General features: G+C 37.6%; 1 protein-coding gene across 2 annotated transcripts; it reads right to left on the bottom strand.

Annotated features, from left to right (window-relative positions):
* Nucleotides 1-2: 2 nt before the first annotated feature.
* Nucleotides 3-15,353, bottom strand: LOC143902500 (ATP-binding cassette sub-family G member 4). 2 transcript variants are annotated; one of them, XM_077415460.1, is made up of 13 exons: nt 15,196-15,353; nt 6,180-6,468; nt 5,479-5,662; nt 5,140-5,263; nt 4,691-4,836; nt 4,006-4,129; nt 3,741-3,855; nt 3,529-3,657; nt 3,140-3,252; nt 2,668-2,836; nt 2,306-2,562; nt 1,786-1,919; nt 3-1,568 (listed from the first exon to the last, which is right to left on the bottom strand). In XM_077415460.1, exons 2-13 carry the CDS (start codon nt 6,382-6,384, stop codon nt 1,349-1,351), a joined length of 1,920 nt encoding a protein of 639 aa, XP_077271586.1. In that variant the 5' UTR covers nt 6,385-6,468; nt 15,196-15,353; the 3' UTR covers nt 3-1,348. The 2 variants fall into 2 exon arrangements, with proteins under 2 accessions (XP_077271586.1, XP_077271587.1); XM_077415461.1 differs by lacking the exon at nt 15,196-15,353 and adding an exon at nt 11,188-11,728.
* Nucleotides 15,354-15,864: the final 511 nt, after the last annotated feature.

Genomic DNA, 15,864 nt, shown 5'->3' with positions numbered 1-15,864 from the left:
TGTAATAATAACAATGTAATAAGATTTATTTTTTTATAACTGATTATGGTGATAATGTAAGGATTGGCGTTATTATTATAAAATAAATTAAATATAACAGTACAATAAACTAAAATATCTTAGAGTAAATTATCTTAGGGTAAGTAAATAATTATTGCGTCGACTTAACAAAGTTGACGAGAATGTCAAATAGGTAGTCCAGAATGTTCATTTATCTTCTTACATAAATGACGCAACAAAATAATAAATGTCCGTAAAAATATATATAATTATATATAATAGTCTAATATAAAAACGTATAACGTGTTTTAATAATGACGATAATAATAATGATGATGCATAAAGAACACGTAATAAATTTGAAAGATTTTGTTTGTCGATCGGCCAATTTTCTCGACGGATTGAGTAAACGTAATTGTTTTGTAATATATCTATCATTTCAACAATCAGCTGTTTGGCATTTTTTTACAATTTTTAGAAAAAATATCACATAAAAATAATTTCTCAGTGAATATAGTGTCTATTTGCATCTTAGAATCAGAGTTTTCATTCAGTGCTTGCTGTTTGCATCCTCTTATTAAGAGACTGACATAATCCACGCTTTTTATCCTCAACGTATTTGCTCGAAACCTTGGATGAACCAAAAGCTCTCAAAGCTATGACAGATGCAATTGAATTGAACCTGACATATAAGTTCAAGTGGCGTATCTTTCAACGGAAGTGTCAATTTTCATTTCATTGACGCGCGACGCGTACATTATCACGCAGTATCACGTAGGATTCTTTAGCATCACGCACGTATCACATTTAAGTATAAAAATTAAATATTATCGCAATAATTCACTAACAATATATTGCTACGTGTGTGAACTTATTGCCGTCTCAATATCCCTCGATATCAACTCGGAGGTACATATATACACTTGTCACGTAGGCATACGCACAGTCTTACTCATTCATGCGACTATTACGAGATTATAATCGGACAATGTATCAATATATACAGAAAGAATATATACAGAGCGCTTAATATTCGTGGCACTCTTTTTCTGCTATAGAGATATGCGGTTCGGATAAAGTTTCAAGATAGCAACAAAAATATACGATCAGACACAAATGAGCGGCTAATAGAAATAATTGTTTATCCCGTCGTTTTTAACATTTTCCGGTATTTCGAATTATTATAATATTTCGAAAGCTACACGCATTCGGCAAGTGCGGCTTCAGGCAATGCTACAAATTAAAAGGTCGAGAGTTACGTAGTTAAGTAAGTCTCTCAGCCATTTGAATACAGTAGCGCAGTCAGAGTATAAGATAATCGCATTCCAAAGGTTTAACCGTATCGGTATTATCGGTATGACACGAGTTTCCATCGTAAAAGTATATATGCGCCGCATCGTGTGATGAGTAATATTATAACGAGCGCGATAATATCGTTCCAGAATTGGTCTCCCCCCATGGCGATGTCTGAGAGAAATTTCGAAGGGTATTTATAGTGACAGTACAGCTCGCCCTTTTCCTTGCAGTCCAGAGTGGGTCTGTCCAATCCGTAAATGGCTCCGACGAATCTGCGAAAGCACACATAACACTTTATATTTATATAATTTTAGATTATTATTATATAATTCTAATTTATGTAATATTTTGAATTATAAAAAGTATTGAATTATGTCGAGATATAATTTTGTCGTAGATATAAATAGACTATTGGAAATGCGCGTCATGATATATGTATACAATGTTGCTAGGTAATACAAAATTTATGAAGTATGAAGCAATTCTTACCCCTCTAAACCGTATCGTAAATAGCTGAGATAGCTACCCCACTTGAGGTAGCTTGGTAGATCGCGTAACGACACTCCGAATCCGGCGAACATCATTAGCGGTACTGCCAATGTTGGTCCCATAAATGTGCCGTTCTTCAAGTTAAAATGTTTTTTTATTACGTTTTACTTCGAAAATTAAGTCTTCTTTATGAAACATTTTGCGACAAAAAAGTGCTATTTATATAAGGAGTCTTATCTGGACAATGCTTGCTAATGATTACAAAAAAAAAACTGTGGAACTATTAATAACATAGTAAAAAAACGGTTAATGACGCATTTAATGGAATTAAAATCACGGAAGTTGCTGATATGTAAAATTAATATCTCTAACAATAAGTCTGACAAGACTGGACGTCGATGAAGAGACTTATTTAATTACACATGAAATTAAATAGCAAAGATCGTACAGCCTGCGAACAAGTCAGCGTCTCATCGACCAATTTTAATTAATTATTGATGATATAATTGATAATACTTACCACGACATTAAATATAGCGCCTATCATGAGACCGGTACCTTGTCCAATGAACATGACTAACATGCTGATGGCCAAGAACATACAAAATCGAATGACCTCCAACGGTTGCGCCGACATGAAATAGACGATTATCGAAAAAAATATGCAGCACACTATCGAAATCGGCACGTCGATCAACGTTATCGCCGTGTAGAATGCCTTCAAGCTGTACCACCTATTGAAGTGTTCCTTCAGGAGGATGGACATCTGCATTGGGACTGCAAATCAAAGATGAGACTCGTTGTTCGTTACGCAATCTTCTCTCATTTGCGGTAAAAGTTACCGAAAAACCGTATAGTCATCGTGAAATCATCAATACTTACAGGTCACTATCGTGAGCATCATCGTCGTCATCATGTGGTGTATGAGAATGGAAAAGAGGAGATTGTAATTGTCCAGAACGCGGGAGCCATCGGCGCCGGATCGCATGAAAACGCATCCCAGCATTACTCCGACGACTATGTTAACAATGATGCGCAAATGCGTCAGAGTCTGCAACAAAATACATGCGCACGGATTAATTAAACGAAACTTCGTGCGATCGTAGCGTTCTTTACGTCAAGATCGATGGCGACTGGCACTTTCTGGATTCTCAAAATATTATAGCGTTTTCCATCGGAAAAACTCACTGACGCTGACAGCACTGAGTGCTCGAAGCGTATTTCATTGGTAGAATTAGTGAGCATATTTCTGAAAAACTCAAAAACTGAGACACTGAGTGCCAGTGAGTTTTTTTTCCCCGATGAAAGACGCCTTTAATTTTCTAAAACGCACGATGGAACAAACAATTCTTACCGTATCTCGTTTACACATGATATATCCTCTCCTTAGCAAGATCTTGATTTGGTGAACGAGATTTGTCGCGTGTAAGCTGTTATCGTTCCTTACTTTCTTTAGTGGATGTGCCGCTGAAAAGAAAAAAAAACGATCAAAGATTAAACGATGTCACATAAATCTAGACTGAGTCTGCCATTCAATTTTCTAGCGCAATAATTTAACGCTACAATATCATACTTTGTTACAGATGTAAATATTTAAAGGCGATTAATTGTCAAAAATATGTAAGATACACAGAAAAATATTTTTTATTTTAATATAATTTTTAATAAAATATAAAATTACACAATTTTGTATTTATATTATTGTAACGTGATAATTTTTATGATCTTCGATTTTGTCCGTACCTCTCAAGCTTTTCGCATCCCTTAGAGCTTCCGGATTGTCGAACCACTGCAAACTTCGTCCGTTTTGCGATCCCATTATCAATGAATCGATTTTATCATCGCCGTACTCTCCGCAGGCAAGCTCGATTACTACAATATTTGCATACAGCAGCATATAGCGATATTAACAAATTTCTGAACAACTCGCCGAAGGATGAATTTATTATACGTACTGTAATCTGCTGGATTGTGATACATAGGACACGGCATTTTCATATTTTCCAGATATGGCACGAGCTTGCCCGTTGCTCCTTGGTACAGACAGTTTCCATTCGTCAACACATATACCTGCGAGAGAAATTTGATTTTTATCATTCTAATCATATAAATGCAATTCTATTATGAAAATGATAATCGAAACAAGATCGATGTTTTTGAGCAGTGATTTTTATCATTTCTATAACGCATTTTTATAATTTCTGTGACGCATTTACTTACCTGATCGAACAATTGAAACAAGTACGCACTTGGCTGATGAATAGTGCAAATTATTGTCCTACCCTGTCGCGCCAAAATTTTTAGCAAGTTTACGACTTGCGTGCAAGATGAACTGTCCAGACCTCTGTAAGAAGTATGACAAATGTAAAAATTTAATAACAAATATAAGATGGCTGTTAATGAATAATCTTCATTTAAACAACATTAGCGATGATCATCAATCAATAGTTATTAACAATTTTGGGTATAAAAATTGAAAAAATACTAGATATATATATATATATTGTACTCCAGAGAAACGCTAATATTCAATATATTGTGTAACATAATTACAATAGTGGTTTTCGCTGTAATGAAATATTATGATATGATAATGTCAATAAAAGTACAGCGATAAATGACGAGGCAAAACAAAAAATAATAAAAAATTCTGTCCATCCTTTTTTATTAGATAGAAAGATAGATTATCAATGGAAAATTATTGAAGTAAAAAGCAACAGAAATTGAATTATTGCACTTAAATGTGTAAATATTTATCGAGGATATGCAATTATTAAGATGTTAACATTGAAGGTGAAGATTGAAAGAGACAGCCATTCAATTTGTTCGAGCGTATATATAAAAAATAGGAAAGTCAGATAGCATCGAATGATCAAAGTCCAAATCACGCACACACTACACTTACGTGGTGGGTTCGTCGAGGAACATCACCGTGGGATTATTAACTAATTCCAATGCGATGGAGAGTCGTTTCTTTTGGCCGCCACTCAATCGACCGGATCTCGTGTGCATGTGTTCGTACAAACCAAGTGTCGTGAGAATGTCTTCGATCTGCAACATTATATGCAATTGATCCTTATAAAGTATTATAATTTATTTTAAATCGGTTCAACGATAAATCTCACCTGTCATTCAATTAATACGTCAATTAACACTATGGTGCTCATCAACTAATGATACACATTATTATATTATCCTCAAATAACAATTAAATAATTATCAAGCGTTAATGAGATTTGATAAAGCACTGACAGCACTGTGTGATTTAATTCTTTCTAGATTTTAATAAATCACCGTGATGATTTTTTTTTTTCGATTAATTATCAAAATAGTTGTTAATATATTTTTACGCACGATCATCTCTTTCTTGTGTTGCGGCGTGTTCGACGGCAGCTTTAAATCGGCGGCGACCCTCATGTTCTCGATCACGGTGAGCAGGGGTTCCAATCGATCTTCTTGCGTGATATAGGCGCTGCATCTGAGGAGGGATAAATTAACGAAGCGTTAAAACAGCAACGAAAGAAATTGGCAACGCCAGAGTCGTGTCGAATCGAGAGGAGAGACACCGAGAGACGTACGAAATGCCGCTATAATTTCCTTACTTGTTTAATCACTTTTACGTAGCTTATGCGTTATATAATTTAGAAAGTCTCAAGTTTGATAAGATTAAAGTATGCGGCAGACTGTGCTTACTTCCGGAAAGTGTTGAGATGCCGAACACGGCCGTTGACATATATGACACCGTCCACTCCGGTTGTGCGGAAACCAGACAGGATGTCGAGTAACGTGGACTTTCCTGCGCCGGATGGCCCCATAAAAGCGATCAACTGTTTGCTAGGGAGCCTTCCGTTAATCCCGTGCAAGATCTCTTTCTCCCCTGAAATTTTTCCACCGCAATGATTACCTAACGCCGCGCGCCGTTGGAGGCATCGTTATAGCAACGCTTCCATAATTCCTCGTTTCCAACTCCGAGGAAATTCTCACTTATTGTCATGGTTATCACAATCGACTAGCTGTATCGTCTTCCAAGATGTCGTTTTACATAGGAAAAATTTTTTACGTCGGAAAGCAACACAAATACTATTTATTATACATATATTCGTAAGCTAAGTGACTTTCTGGTTTAATTTTATACACTGTTTAATTCATAGTATCTAGTTATACTCAATTTGAGTCATTTTTAACCATTCTTCACCATATAGTGCTCTTACTCAATGCGTCGTTAATTTAACTCAAACCAACAAAGTTAAAATAATACTGTTTTGTGTTGAAATAACAAATTTCGACACACGTGGTAGTTAAAAACAACAAAATGTTATTTAACTCAAGGTACACTGAGATTTAAATTACATATCCTTTAATATATTTAACAGTGTAACTAGAGGATCGCTCACCTCTTCTGAAGCCAAGGCTGACGGTGTAGGTAATGTTTTCGAAGATGATGTCAATTGATTCCTCGTTGTTGTTGTGCGCGGTGTCGGGCGACATGCCGGCGTCCTCTCGCCTCTCGTTGAACGTAGATCTGGGGTCAGCCATACAGACCGTCGTATTCGTGCCGTTTTCCCGCCGGTTGCTCGCCTCGTGCATCAATATTTCCATCGTAACGCGCTTTATGCGAACCAATCGAGTGATAAGGATCGATTATGCTCGAACGCTCATCTGTCGCTCCAATCCAGAGGCGACCTGGAACAAAGAGCCGGCGCGCGGCGGGCTTTCGATAGAGATCGACGAAGATCCGCCAATAACGATAGTCGGGGGTCGCAGAGGTAGACGCAAGACGAGACAACATTGCAATTAAATGACTCGCAACGATCGTAAAAAGAAACTCTTATTTCTTTAACGTATTAAGTAACCGCGCTCTCTGATTCTTTTCTTAGATAAACCGACTTAATGCTAATTAGACCTGAAGTAAACACAATTGCAATTTATGACGTGCTATTGAAAGATAAAGTCCATATGACGAGTGGGTTTTGTATATTTCCGTGGTCCAACGGAATTCTACATAATAATTCTGTTTTCGGGATTATACAGACGATTTGAAATCTACGACGCATGTGGCAGATGAATAAATTAACGTAAAATAACGATTTGAAGAAGGTTAGGGAGGCTATAAATTTACAATTTTATAAAACAGAATCCCATTGAATGAAACTTTATTCGATTTGTAACTCTGCAATCAAAGGAGATCTTCTTTATTGATACTTAAAATTTTTCTCTTCAATAACACTTTTCGCAAAGTATAATTATACTAATGGCAGGCTATTATTGTAAAATTCACGCAGTCAATAATTATTATTTACCGATAAAATTAGCATATAGTGTCATGTATTTCCCCGGCTATAGTATAATTGATACAACCAATATGTATAATAATATAATTGATGAAAAATCTCCGATTTTTTTTCCTTTCCTCTCCGTTCTATATAAATAAAAATAAAAGCAATAAATTAACCAAGGCGGAATTTGTGCCTTGATGCGCCACGTAATATAATCGGCATAAAGCGTGCGTCGTTTTGTGACCGGGGAACAAAGGTAGCTTTGTATTTACGAGATATAATTTTTTGTCCGACGCACGATGATTCACCCGTAAGCAGAGCCACTCTTTTTGACGACACGTGCATACAGATACACGCGGCCACTACCGGTCGTCCGTGACACAGAATTGTATTTCGCAATCAGAATTTCAAAGTAGTGGATGAAAATGGTTATATTTTACAATACATTGTGGACCAACACACTTGTTGTTACCTTCGTCTGCGTTTATTTTTCAAAATTCCGCCGCGCCTCGTCGCCCAATCAGTTCTTACAAGAACCGACTAAAGCGTATTTATCTTTATTTATAATAAGATTGATAATAGCAGTTATACCATATCAATTAAACTCTTGACGCATCTATTATAATATTTACTTAAAGTGATTACGAGATAAAATAGTTGAATAAGATTCCCCTCGCATCTCTACATTTCCTGATAAACACGCGTAAACGCACGACTTAGTGAACGAATGAAAGGTCAGTAAGTAATTAGAGGATGACTAAAAGGATTAACGCAATACTCCGAGAAAACGAATAATTGGAAAAGCCTTGCGGATTTCCCAATTATGTAGAACGCAGATCGTCAATTGTGCGGTCGGGTACACGTCAACAAGATCGTATCATCTCGATCATACTCCGAGAGTACCAAGTCCAGTAACCTTTGATGATTTCATTGACAGCGCGGAATCGTTAATCTTATCTAATCGTAAATGAATGTCGGGAAGTTAATAATGTTGAATTTTCAGTCGATCCGCGGACAGTCGTCACACTGTTTTCGAAATAATTAAGTTAACGAACGGCAGCTGGCTATCAGTCCAGCAGAACGTTCGCAATAAAGGAGAAAAAGAGAAGAGTAATTGCGCGTCGAAGATATTATCGTATCATGAACTTCGTAGCGTACGCACGAGCTTAAAGAAGGATAAAGAAACTGTCACCAGTGAGGAAATAACGATGCCCCGTTACGCAATGCGATATGTGCGATTCTCCTATTGCATGCTCCTGTGAACTATAAAGCGATAAAGTCCAAATATGGAGCAAAAATATTTTGCATATCTGTACGCACGCGAGTTTGGTAGGCCTTTGACGTCATCGTAATGCGAATAAAACAAAGTCTCTGTTTCGAATTGTGATCGTCACTCTCTCGAGCGTTAATATATCTCGCGCTTGATGCATGCCTGTAATAGATATTTAACGATCGTGTAGTTTTTAAGCCGCGCTTGTTATTGTCTTTATCGAACGTTTGAAAACATGTTTTCAACCATCTTCGTCCTCTCATCGTATATTTACAATTTTCCCGAGTGTATAATAAGTACTAAGTACTCGGTAGGTACTTAGCTCAGTAGCTTTCCCAGGCGTTTTGCTCGGGGCAAATAACGTTGGAAATGAAGGACTGCCGCTCCGTATTGAAATGAAATTAAACCACGCGAGATTCGCGAAAAGAAGAATTCTTTTTATTAGCATCGATAAGAATTCGCTATTTTTCTTCATGTGACCAAAAACTGAAGTAAGATCGATTAATTGGGAAAACCAATTACAAAATTGTCTCTTTATATTTCTTTTCGAACCGCAAAATTGGCTTCTTTATGTAACAAAAAACTGAGAGAAGTAAAGTTCGAACGACAAATTGGGAGCACAATAAAATTGTCTCGTCATATTCGTCGCAAAGATCGGCTCTTTTGTCTAACAGGTAGTTGAGAGAAGTAAGATTCTGACAAATTGGAAACACTAATGACAAACTATTATTGTTTTATGCTCCTCCTCGTCGCAAAAATCAGGGTTTTTTTTAGTTAACAAGAAACTCAGAGAAGTAAGATTTGTCGGAGGATAAATTGGGCAAGCTGGTGTGCAATATACACCGCCATATGTGCTATATTTTCGCAACAATATATACGTGGATGCAGATGTTGCAAGCAAGAAGTGAAAGGAAGGATAACTTCAAGGAAGAATCGCTCGTTATGGAGCACAGTGTAGGTATGCATTTTTACGTGTATTCGCCCATCAGCTTTTACGCGTTACGAAATTGATGCGACACGGTACTCTTGAAGGAGCTCTCGAAAATTACAATCTCGTGCGAATATAAGAGATAAAAGAGAAAACATTTGAGAGAACAAGTTTTTCTCCTAAACGACATAATTCTCAAGCGTGTTTGAAATTCGGAGAGTTAGATCGTTTCCTCGAGTTGTTTTTATTGAACATCAGACCTGATTGTGTAAAGTGAGAAATGTCTTGTGCGTCAGCGAGAATCACGTACGTTCCTCTCACGTTTCTTCGTCGATGAAAAAAAGAATCAGTCGATACAAAAATAATTGTGTTCCTTGCATCAATTATTAATCACCGTTTATTTCAGATTTATAATCAATCACGTCACCGTGCCATGTATTACGTGATGCAAATGTAACGCTATGTCCGAGAGAATGTGTAACGGCATTATTGTTTTTGAAATCGTCACACTTCGTTTTTGATGTCACAATTTCTGCATTTATATTGCTCAAGCTACGACGAGCACGGCGACTCGTGCTGTTATAGTGTATTGTTTCAATTATATTTTGCGTTGATTAACTTCGAATCGAGTTGTATTAACCAAAACCATTCTTCTCTCCAACAGTTTCGTCATAAATAAATAATAATATCGATTGGTGATTATATTATTTGATAATAAAACATAAAGATTTAAATATCGAGAAATGCGATCGTTTCTTGTGACTTTATTCTTTCCAAAATTCGAAGTGTAGGCTCCAATGGAAATCCATGAATATATAGAAGACGGGCTAATTAAGAACCAAGCGCGGTAAATGATGCGCGAAAGTTTTATTTTTATTTCTATTTTACATAATCTTCCATTGACTGCGCGCCGACTAAATTTGTCAGACTTGAAACACAGCTCCGGTTGGATTAGTAAAATCTCCCCCTTCACCTAATTAAATCGAATCGATTTAATTTTTGATGCTATGTGCATCTAAATATATAACTGTTAAGAAATCATTGCGAAAAATATTAACCTTCACGGAGTGAAGGAAGTTTCAGGTTCGAACCCTGGCTGAGATAATATCTTTCGCAATGATTTTTTAACACAGTGTCATTTAGATGCACATAGCATCAAAAATTAAATCGATTCGATTAGTTAGATGGATTGCTGGATTTCAAGTCTGACAAATTTAGTCGGCGCACAGTCAAGATTGAAAGATATGTAAAATAGAAATAAAAATAAAACTTTCGCGCATCGTTTGCCGCGCTTGGTTCTTAGTTGGCCCGTTTTCTATATTTATTGTTTCCATTAATTATTTTAATATTCAAGATTTAAATAAAAAGCTTATAACAAAGATAAATTCAATTTGTATATAGAATTAACTGGGATCGAGAATGTACTTTTGTTCATATGATCGAATTCTTTAGTTTGCAAAAAGAAACCCTATTTCCAGTCGGTTAAAAACACGAGAATTATAAGTTATTATTATTTGTTTTTTTCCGGAAAATATCGCAACTTTAGATTGGCCTACGAAATCTGTTATTACAAGGCTATAATTTCGAAATGTGCTAAATCGGCTAAATCATAGAAACTCAGTTCTATACGTTTCGTGACTCAGACATATGTTATCTCTTTGATGATATTTATAGTAAAATTAGCATTCAAAGACAGAAAGAGAGAGAGAGGGAGAGAGAGAAAGTTTCCGCGAACGTATATACATTATAATTAAGTTTGTAATTATATAATTAATAAAATTAATATATATTATTATATATAAATGATAATATAATTATATTAATTATAATAATAATTATATTAGTTACAGTAAAAATTTAATTTTTGCAAAATTGTGTCAGTTTTGAAAGAAATAAGAGAGAGAGACATATTGCTGAATCAAACTTACGATTGCGGGATGTCAATTGGCGATTAAAGCTTCGATCACAAATAAGAAAAGTGTCAATCGTGCACTTTTGCAGTCATCGAGTTTCACTTTTCACGCGGACGCGAATTCCAAAATGATGGCGAAGGCGGAACAACTCGCGCGTCGCGCATACACAACGACGAAAACCGTTCAAGTATAACGATACGATATGTATACGTACTTGAGCACGCCGCGTCGGATTACGGAACAAAGAAAAGATAATGGTCGAGATGGACGGCACAAATCAACCGATAGAAAGCGTCGGACGTTATCGTTATGCCTTCCGCAGCTTCGATAAAGGATCGCCGCTACTTGGAAGGGGTATCCTCGCGATTATGCCTCGTGTATTATTGACGATTCGCTTAGCGCATCCCTCGGGGAGGGAAGGCATTTAGATTGTGTCCTCTTTATACGCGCTGCACTGACAGATAAGCGAATGATGAATTGTATACATAGAATGAGTGGTGCGCGCAAAGTTCAAGAGAGATCCGGCACGACGGGAACGTTTCAGGCTGGAGTGGACTTTCGTACTGAGGGAACGCCGCGTTACGTTTCTTCCCGTTCCACGTGATTTAAGCACTGCGGTCTGCCGCGAATTCGGCGACTTAGAACTTAGACGATGCATTGTCGTTAATCTTATTTTTTTTTCCTTTTCGTGTATGCAAATATCCTCTGACAGTGATATGAATAAATGAATAAAGAACATATAGTATACCTTCGCATTGAGGAAAAAGTAGCTGAACAATGTTATTTCAATGTTATTTAAATGATTCACACATTCATGGGTGATTTATGGATATTAACACATCTGTCGCTCTAAACACTCTAAAGGAATCAATCCAGTGAGAATCGAATGAGATCGATGGGGCCGATAGAGAGTATTGAATGATGCATAGAATATTTTAATTGAAAACACGAGTAATTATACACAATATTATTGCGTTAAAAATCCACGTTTATTGAAATAGTTCTTTTTTTTAAACGGATATTAACATACCTGCTGTTGAAAGTGAACCGGTCAAAGGAGATAACAAAGTTCTTATAAACACGACTACACGCGGTAAAAAGTCTACTGTTATAGACTTTGACCCCAACGCTTTTAAGTATTTATAAAGTACGACACACACACACACACACATGTGGACTTTATTATCTCTTACCAGATACAGTCGTTTACTATAGTATTCAAAATAATTAACATAAACACACAGGCGATTAAACTGCACGTAATTAAACTATTACGCTTGAAGTTAAGTTTTATTTTCCGAAATCAGATAAAACATCTCGAAACGTGCTCTTCCTTGTTACTTATGCAAGTTAAATTAATTCCCTCAGCAACACAAACATATATATATATATATTTCTTATGCAAAATTTGTTAATATTGTTGGCAGGGACGTTATTGATAATACGATCAATCAAGTATTGTCAACAACATATAGCAATATGCGAGAAATAGATTGCAATAACTGTATGTTGCGTTTCAACAAGAAAAATGCTTTAATTAAGGACCGTATATCTAATTATAACCACTAATGTAATTATAGCACGTCGTCGCACCGGATGATCCAATCGTTACAAAATAACCCTGATTTTACGGTGGAATAATTTATCTTCGGCCATGAAAGCGCTCTTACATTTCCAAGAAGAAATTATCATACTTAAATAGTTTTCAAACTGTTAGCCCCGCGCAAAGAGTGGTGAACAAGAGAACATTCATTCCCAAAAAGAATAAAATTTAAAAAAGAACACGTGCCTTTTTTTTTCTCGGAGAAAAATACTCAACTCATATTGAAGATGAGCCATCCCATTTGCTTCTCGTTTTGAAAATTAAAAGTTGTTGACAAATATCTTTTTTATCAGGCAGATAAACAATTAATTATCGCGACCAAAGTTCTGTCAAGTGCATCGTGTTCGCATCCATCGCATTACACCCGGGATTACGCATATGTGGTTCACGCAAGATACTTAAATATGGAACAGGAGTGACTCGCGGGTTAAAAGACAAAACAAGAAAAACGTGAAGATGATTTACATTCAATTTTAGATTAGCGGACATCAGTTCCTCTTCTCGCGTGCACGTGCGCGTGACACGACCGTGATCAAAAATCGTGCGATCATGTGACTTACATGTGCAAAAAGTTCTTATATAAAATCGCCGCTGTGTTCAACAGCGATAAAGAGGAACGTTTGTCTCCAATTAGATCGTAGAAAAAAAAATGGTTGCGTGCTTCGAAACAAGTTTTGACTTCTTGAAGTTATAACTCTTATCAAGAATTATTATATCGTAATATGAAGATATATCTAATTCTTATACCATGAATATATTCAATGACGATATAATCAGGCGCGTGTCGACACGTTCGCGAGATTTACCAAGTGCAGAAACGCAAAAATGTGAACGAAGAATAGATATGCGCTCGAAGCATTTAACTCTATCATAACGCGCAGGAAAATATTCGCTAAAACGCCCCGAACTGCGCGCTTCGTTCTTTAGGGTGTATTTTTAGCGCGGGGCTTGTCGCACGCTTCACAAAAGTCCCGATCAAACGATTTAGAGCCCGATTTAATTCCCCTCGTTCGGAAACGCCGCCGCAGCGGGACAACGACCTTTCGGCCGCCGACGGCCGACGCCGCAGTCGCGTGGGGCCGTCGAGGAGTTGGCTGAAAAAGCTCGCTCGCCGTTTCCAGGAACAGCGAGCTTCGAGGCGTAAAGAGAAAAAAAAATGGACAGCTCGACAGAGAGACCGGGATATGCGTCCGACGTTGATCGATTCTGTGCACTGTCGACGCTCGAGGCGCGTTTGAAAATTTCTCACGCGGAAGATGATAATATAGGAATTGCGAGCGTTCATATATATTTCTCGGCGCACGCGAATCAAGGCGCCGAACGTGAAAATTACTCTGCGTGTGGTTCAAGTCAAATAGATGTCCGTCGAGCCTAAAAGCGCGAAGAGGATAGTCCGGGACTGATTTCACGGAAGTGACGGTCGATCTTTCACATTAGCACCCTCGGTAACACCGAGACGAAAAAATTAAAAATAGGCATTGTTGACTAACTCGCGGTAAACTGCGATCGGTTACATGTATATGAGTAATTTCAGTCTGAAATGTAATATGTACGTTTGACGGAACTGACAGCGCGAAGAGTAAACTGAGTCTTTTATCGCCCGGATAGATAATTTTATTAATTGACATACCACGCTGTCGCGCAACATTTCTGTTTTTCTTCCCCCCCATGTTTTATTTACATCAAAATTTCTCTTACACAACGCGTGAGATATCTCGCGCGATATCTCTAACGCGCGTGCAACGTTATAATTACGACGGAATTTTAAATGAGTATATCAGTGAATAGTAATCTGTTACTTAAATCCGTAAAAACTTTCTGCAACTTTCGCGATCTTCTCGGAAAGTTCCTCGAGCCGCTTCAGATCAACGGAAGTAGAGAGGGAAAAAAGACAACTCGCCACTTCAGCGAAACGTTTGGAAATATCTAAAAATCAAGCTAGAGCTGGATACACAACGCATGCTGCTGCTGCCTTCTTTTCTTCAGCGTGTTGAATGAACGCGCGTTTGTGGGTATTCAACCCGAGACCCGAGACGTGTCAATTGCACGTGTTCAAGAGAGAGCCTTGATAAGTCGCCTTGACTTGTAACTTTTGACACTTGGCAATCGTAGTTTCTAACCGGCCATCAGTGCCAGAGATAACATACCGCTGAGAAAGCATTAGGGATACGCGCCGGATACGTGACGTATACGCAGAAAACAGGCAATGCGGATCGTGTGTCGCTGACGGTAACGCGGAATGTGAAAGTATCGAAATTTCTGCGTTTCGCGGCATTAATTCTCTCTCTCTCTCTCTCTCTCTCTCTCTCTCTTTCTCCCTTTTTTCCCTTCTTCCTCCTCTATTTCTCTTTTTTTTTCTTCCGCGCGGTCGCGGAATGAAGTTGCGAGGTACGCGGCTCGTTAAGTCGCGATGTACTTACCGGGACCCACTGCACACTGCACAGACCAACGCTCGAGCGTCTCGAAAACTGACGTGACGTGTGTGCAGGACGCAGACCGTTCGCGACCGAGGATGAAGCACTAACTCGAAGAGCGACCCAAGACTATCCGCTTTTCTTCCTCGCTCTATCTCACCGATCTCACCCGAGTCCCCACCCCACCGAGCGCACTACGCATTTCAACCCTTTTCCCCTCCTGATGAGGATGCGTCGCTCTTCCGGAGCGCTCAAGTAATTTGCATTGTAAATCGCAATGCGCGGAATATCATCGGGGCTTTTCACCCTTTTTCCATTATCTTCGGACGCCGAAGAGGATTACCAATTTTCAAAAAAATTATATTAAAAAAAAAGAAGGATATAAATTTATCAAAGCACGTAATTATATAAAAACGTTTCGCTAGATTCGCTATAGTTTCGCTAGATCTACGTATTTCACTATCTATGTATTTCGATCCTGTCACTTAATACGACGTAAAATAGCGAGTAAAATAGTCATCATATTAATTCAAAAATTTTCCAAATGTAGGAACTATAGCAACAGATCGATCGTCCTTCGCGTAAATATTTTCGTGCCCGCTTCGCGACAAAAAAGCGTTAGTTTTCTGTTTAATAAAAAAAATCCTAACTTTTGCAAAACGTATTAACGAGTGA

Source organism: Temnothorax americanus, unplaced genomic scaffold, assembly GCF_048541705.1.
Source record: "Temnothorax americanus isolate GAGA-0224 unplaced genomic scaffold, ASM4854170v1 Scaffold4, whole genome shotgun sequence".
NCBI lineage: Eukaryota > Metazoa > Arthropoda > Insecta > Hymenoptera > Formicidae > Temnothorax > Temnothorax americanus.
This window is presented reverse-complemented; position numbering and strand designations above follow the sequence as displayed.

What these genes read in the sequence shown, in the direction of transcription:
- LOC143902500 (XM_077415460.1), bottom strand. Translation starts at nt 6,384, where the DNA reads ATGGAAATATTGATGCACGAGGCGAGCAACCGGCGGGAAAACGGCACG. An exon ending in AACACAAGAAAGAGATGATC is followed by an intron (nt 4,837 to 5,139) that starts GTGCGTAAAAAT and finishes ATAATGTTGCAG; the next exon opens with ATCGAAGACATTCTCACGAC. An exon ending in GCGCTATATTTAATGTCGTG is followed by an intron (nt 1,920 to 2,305) that starts GTAAGTATTATC and finishes TTTAACTTGAAG; the next exon opens with AACGGCACATTTATGGGACC.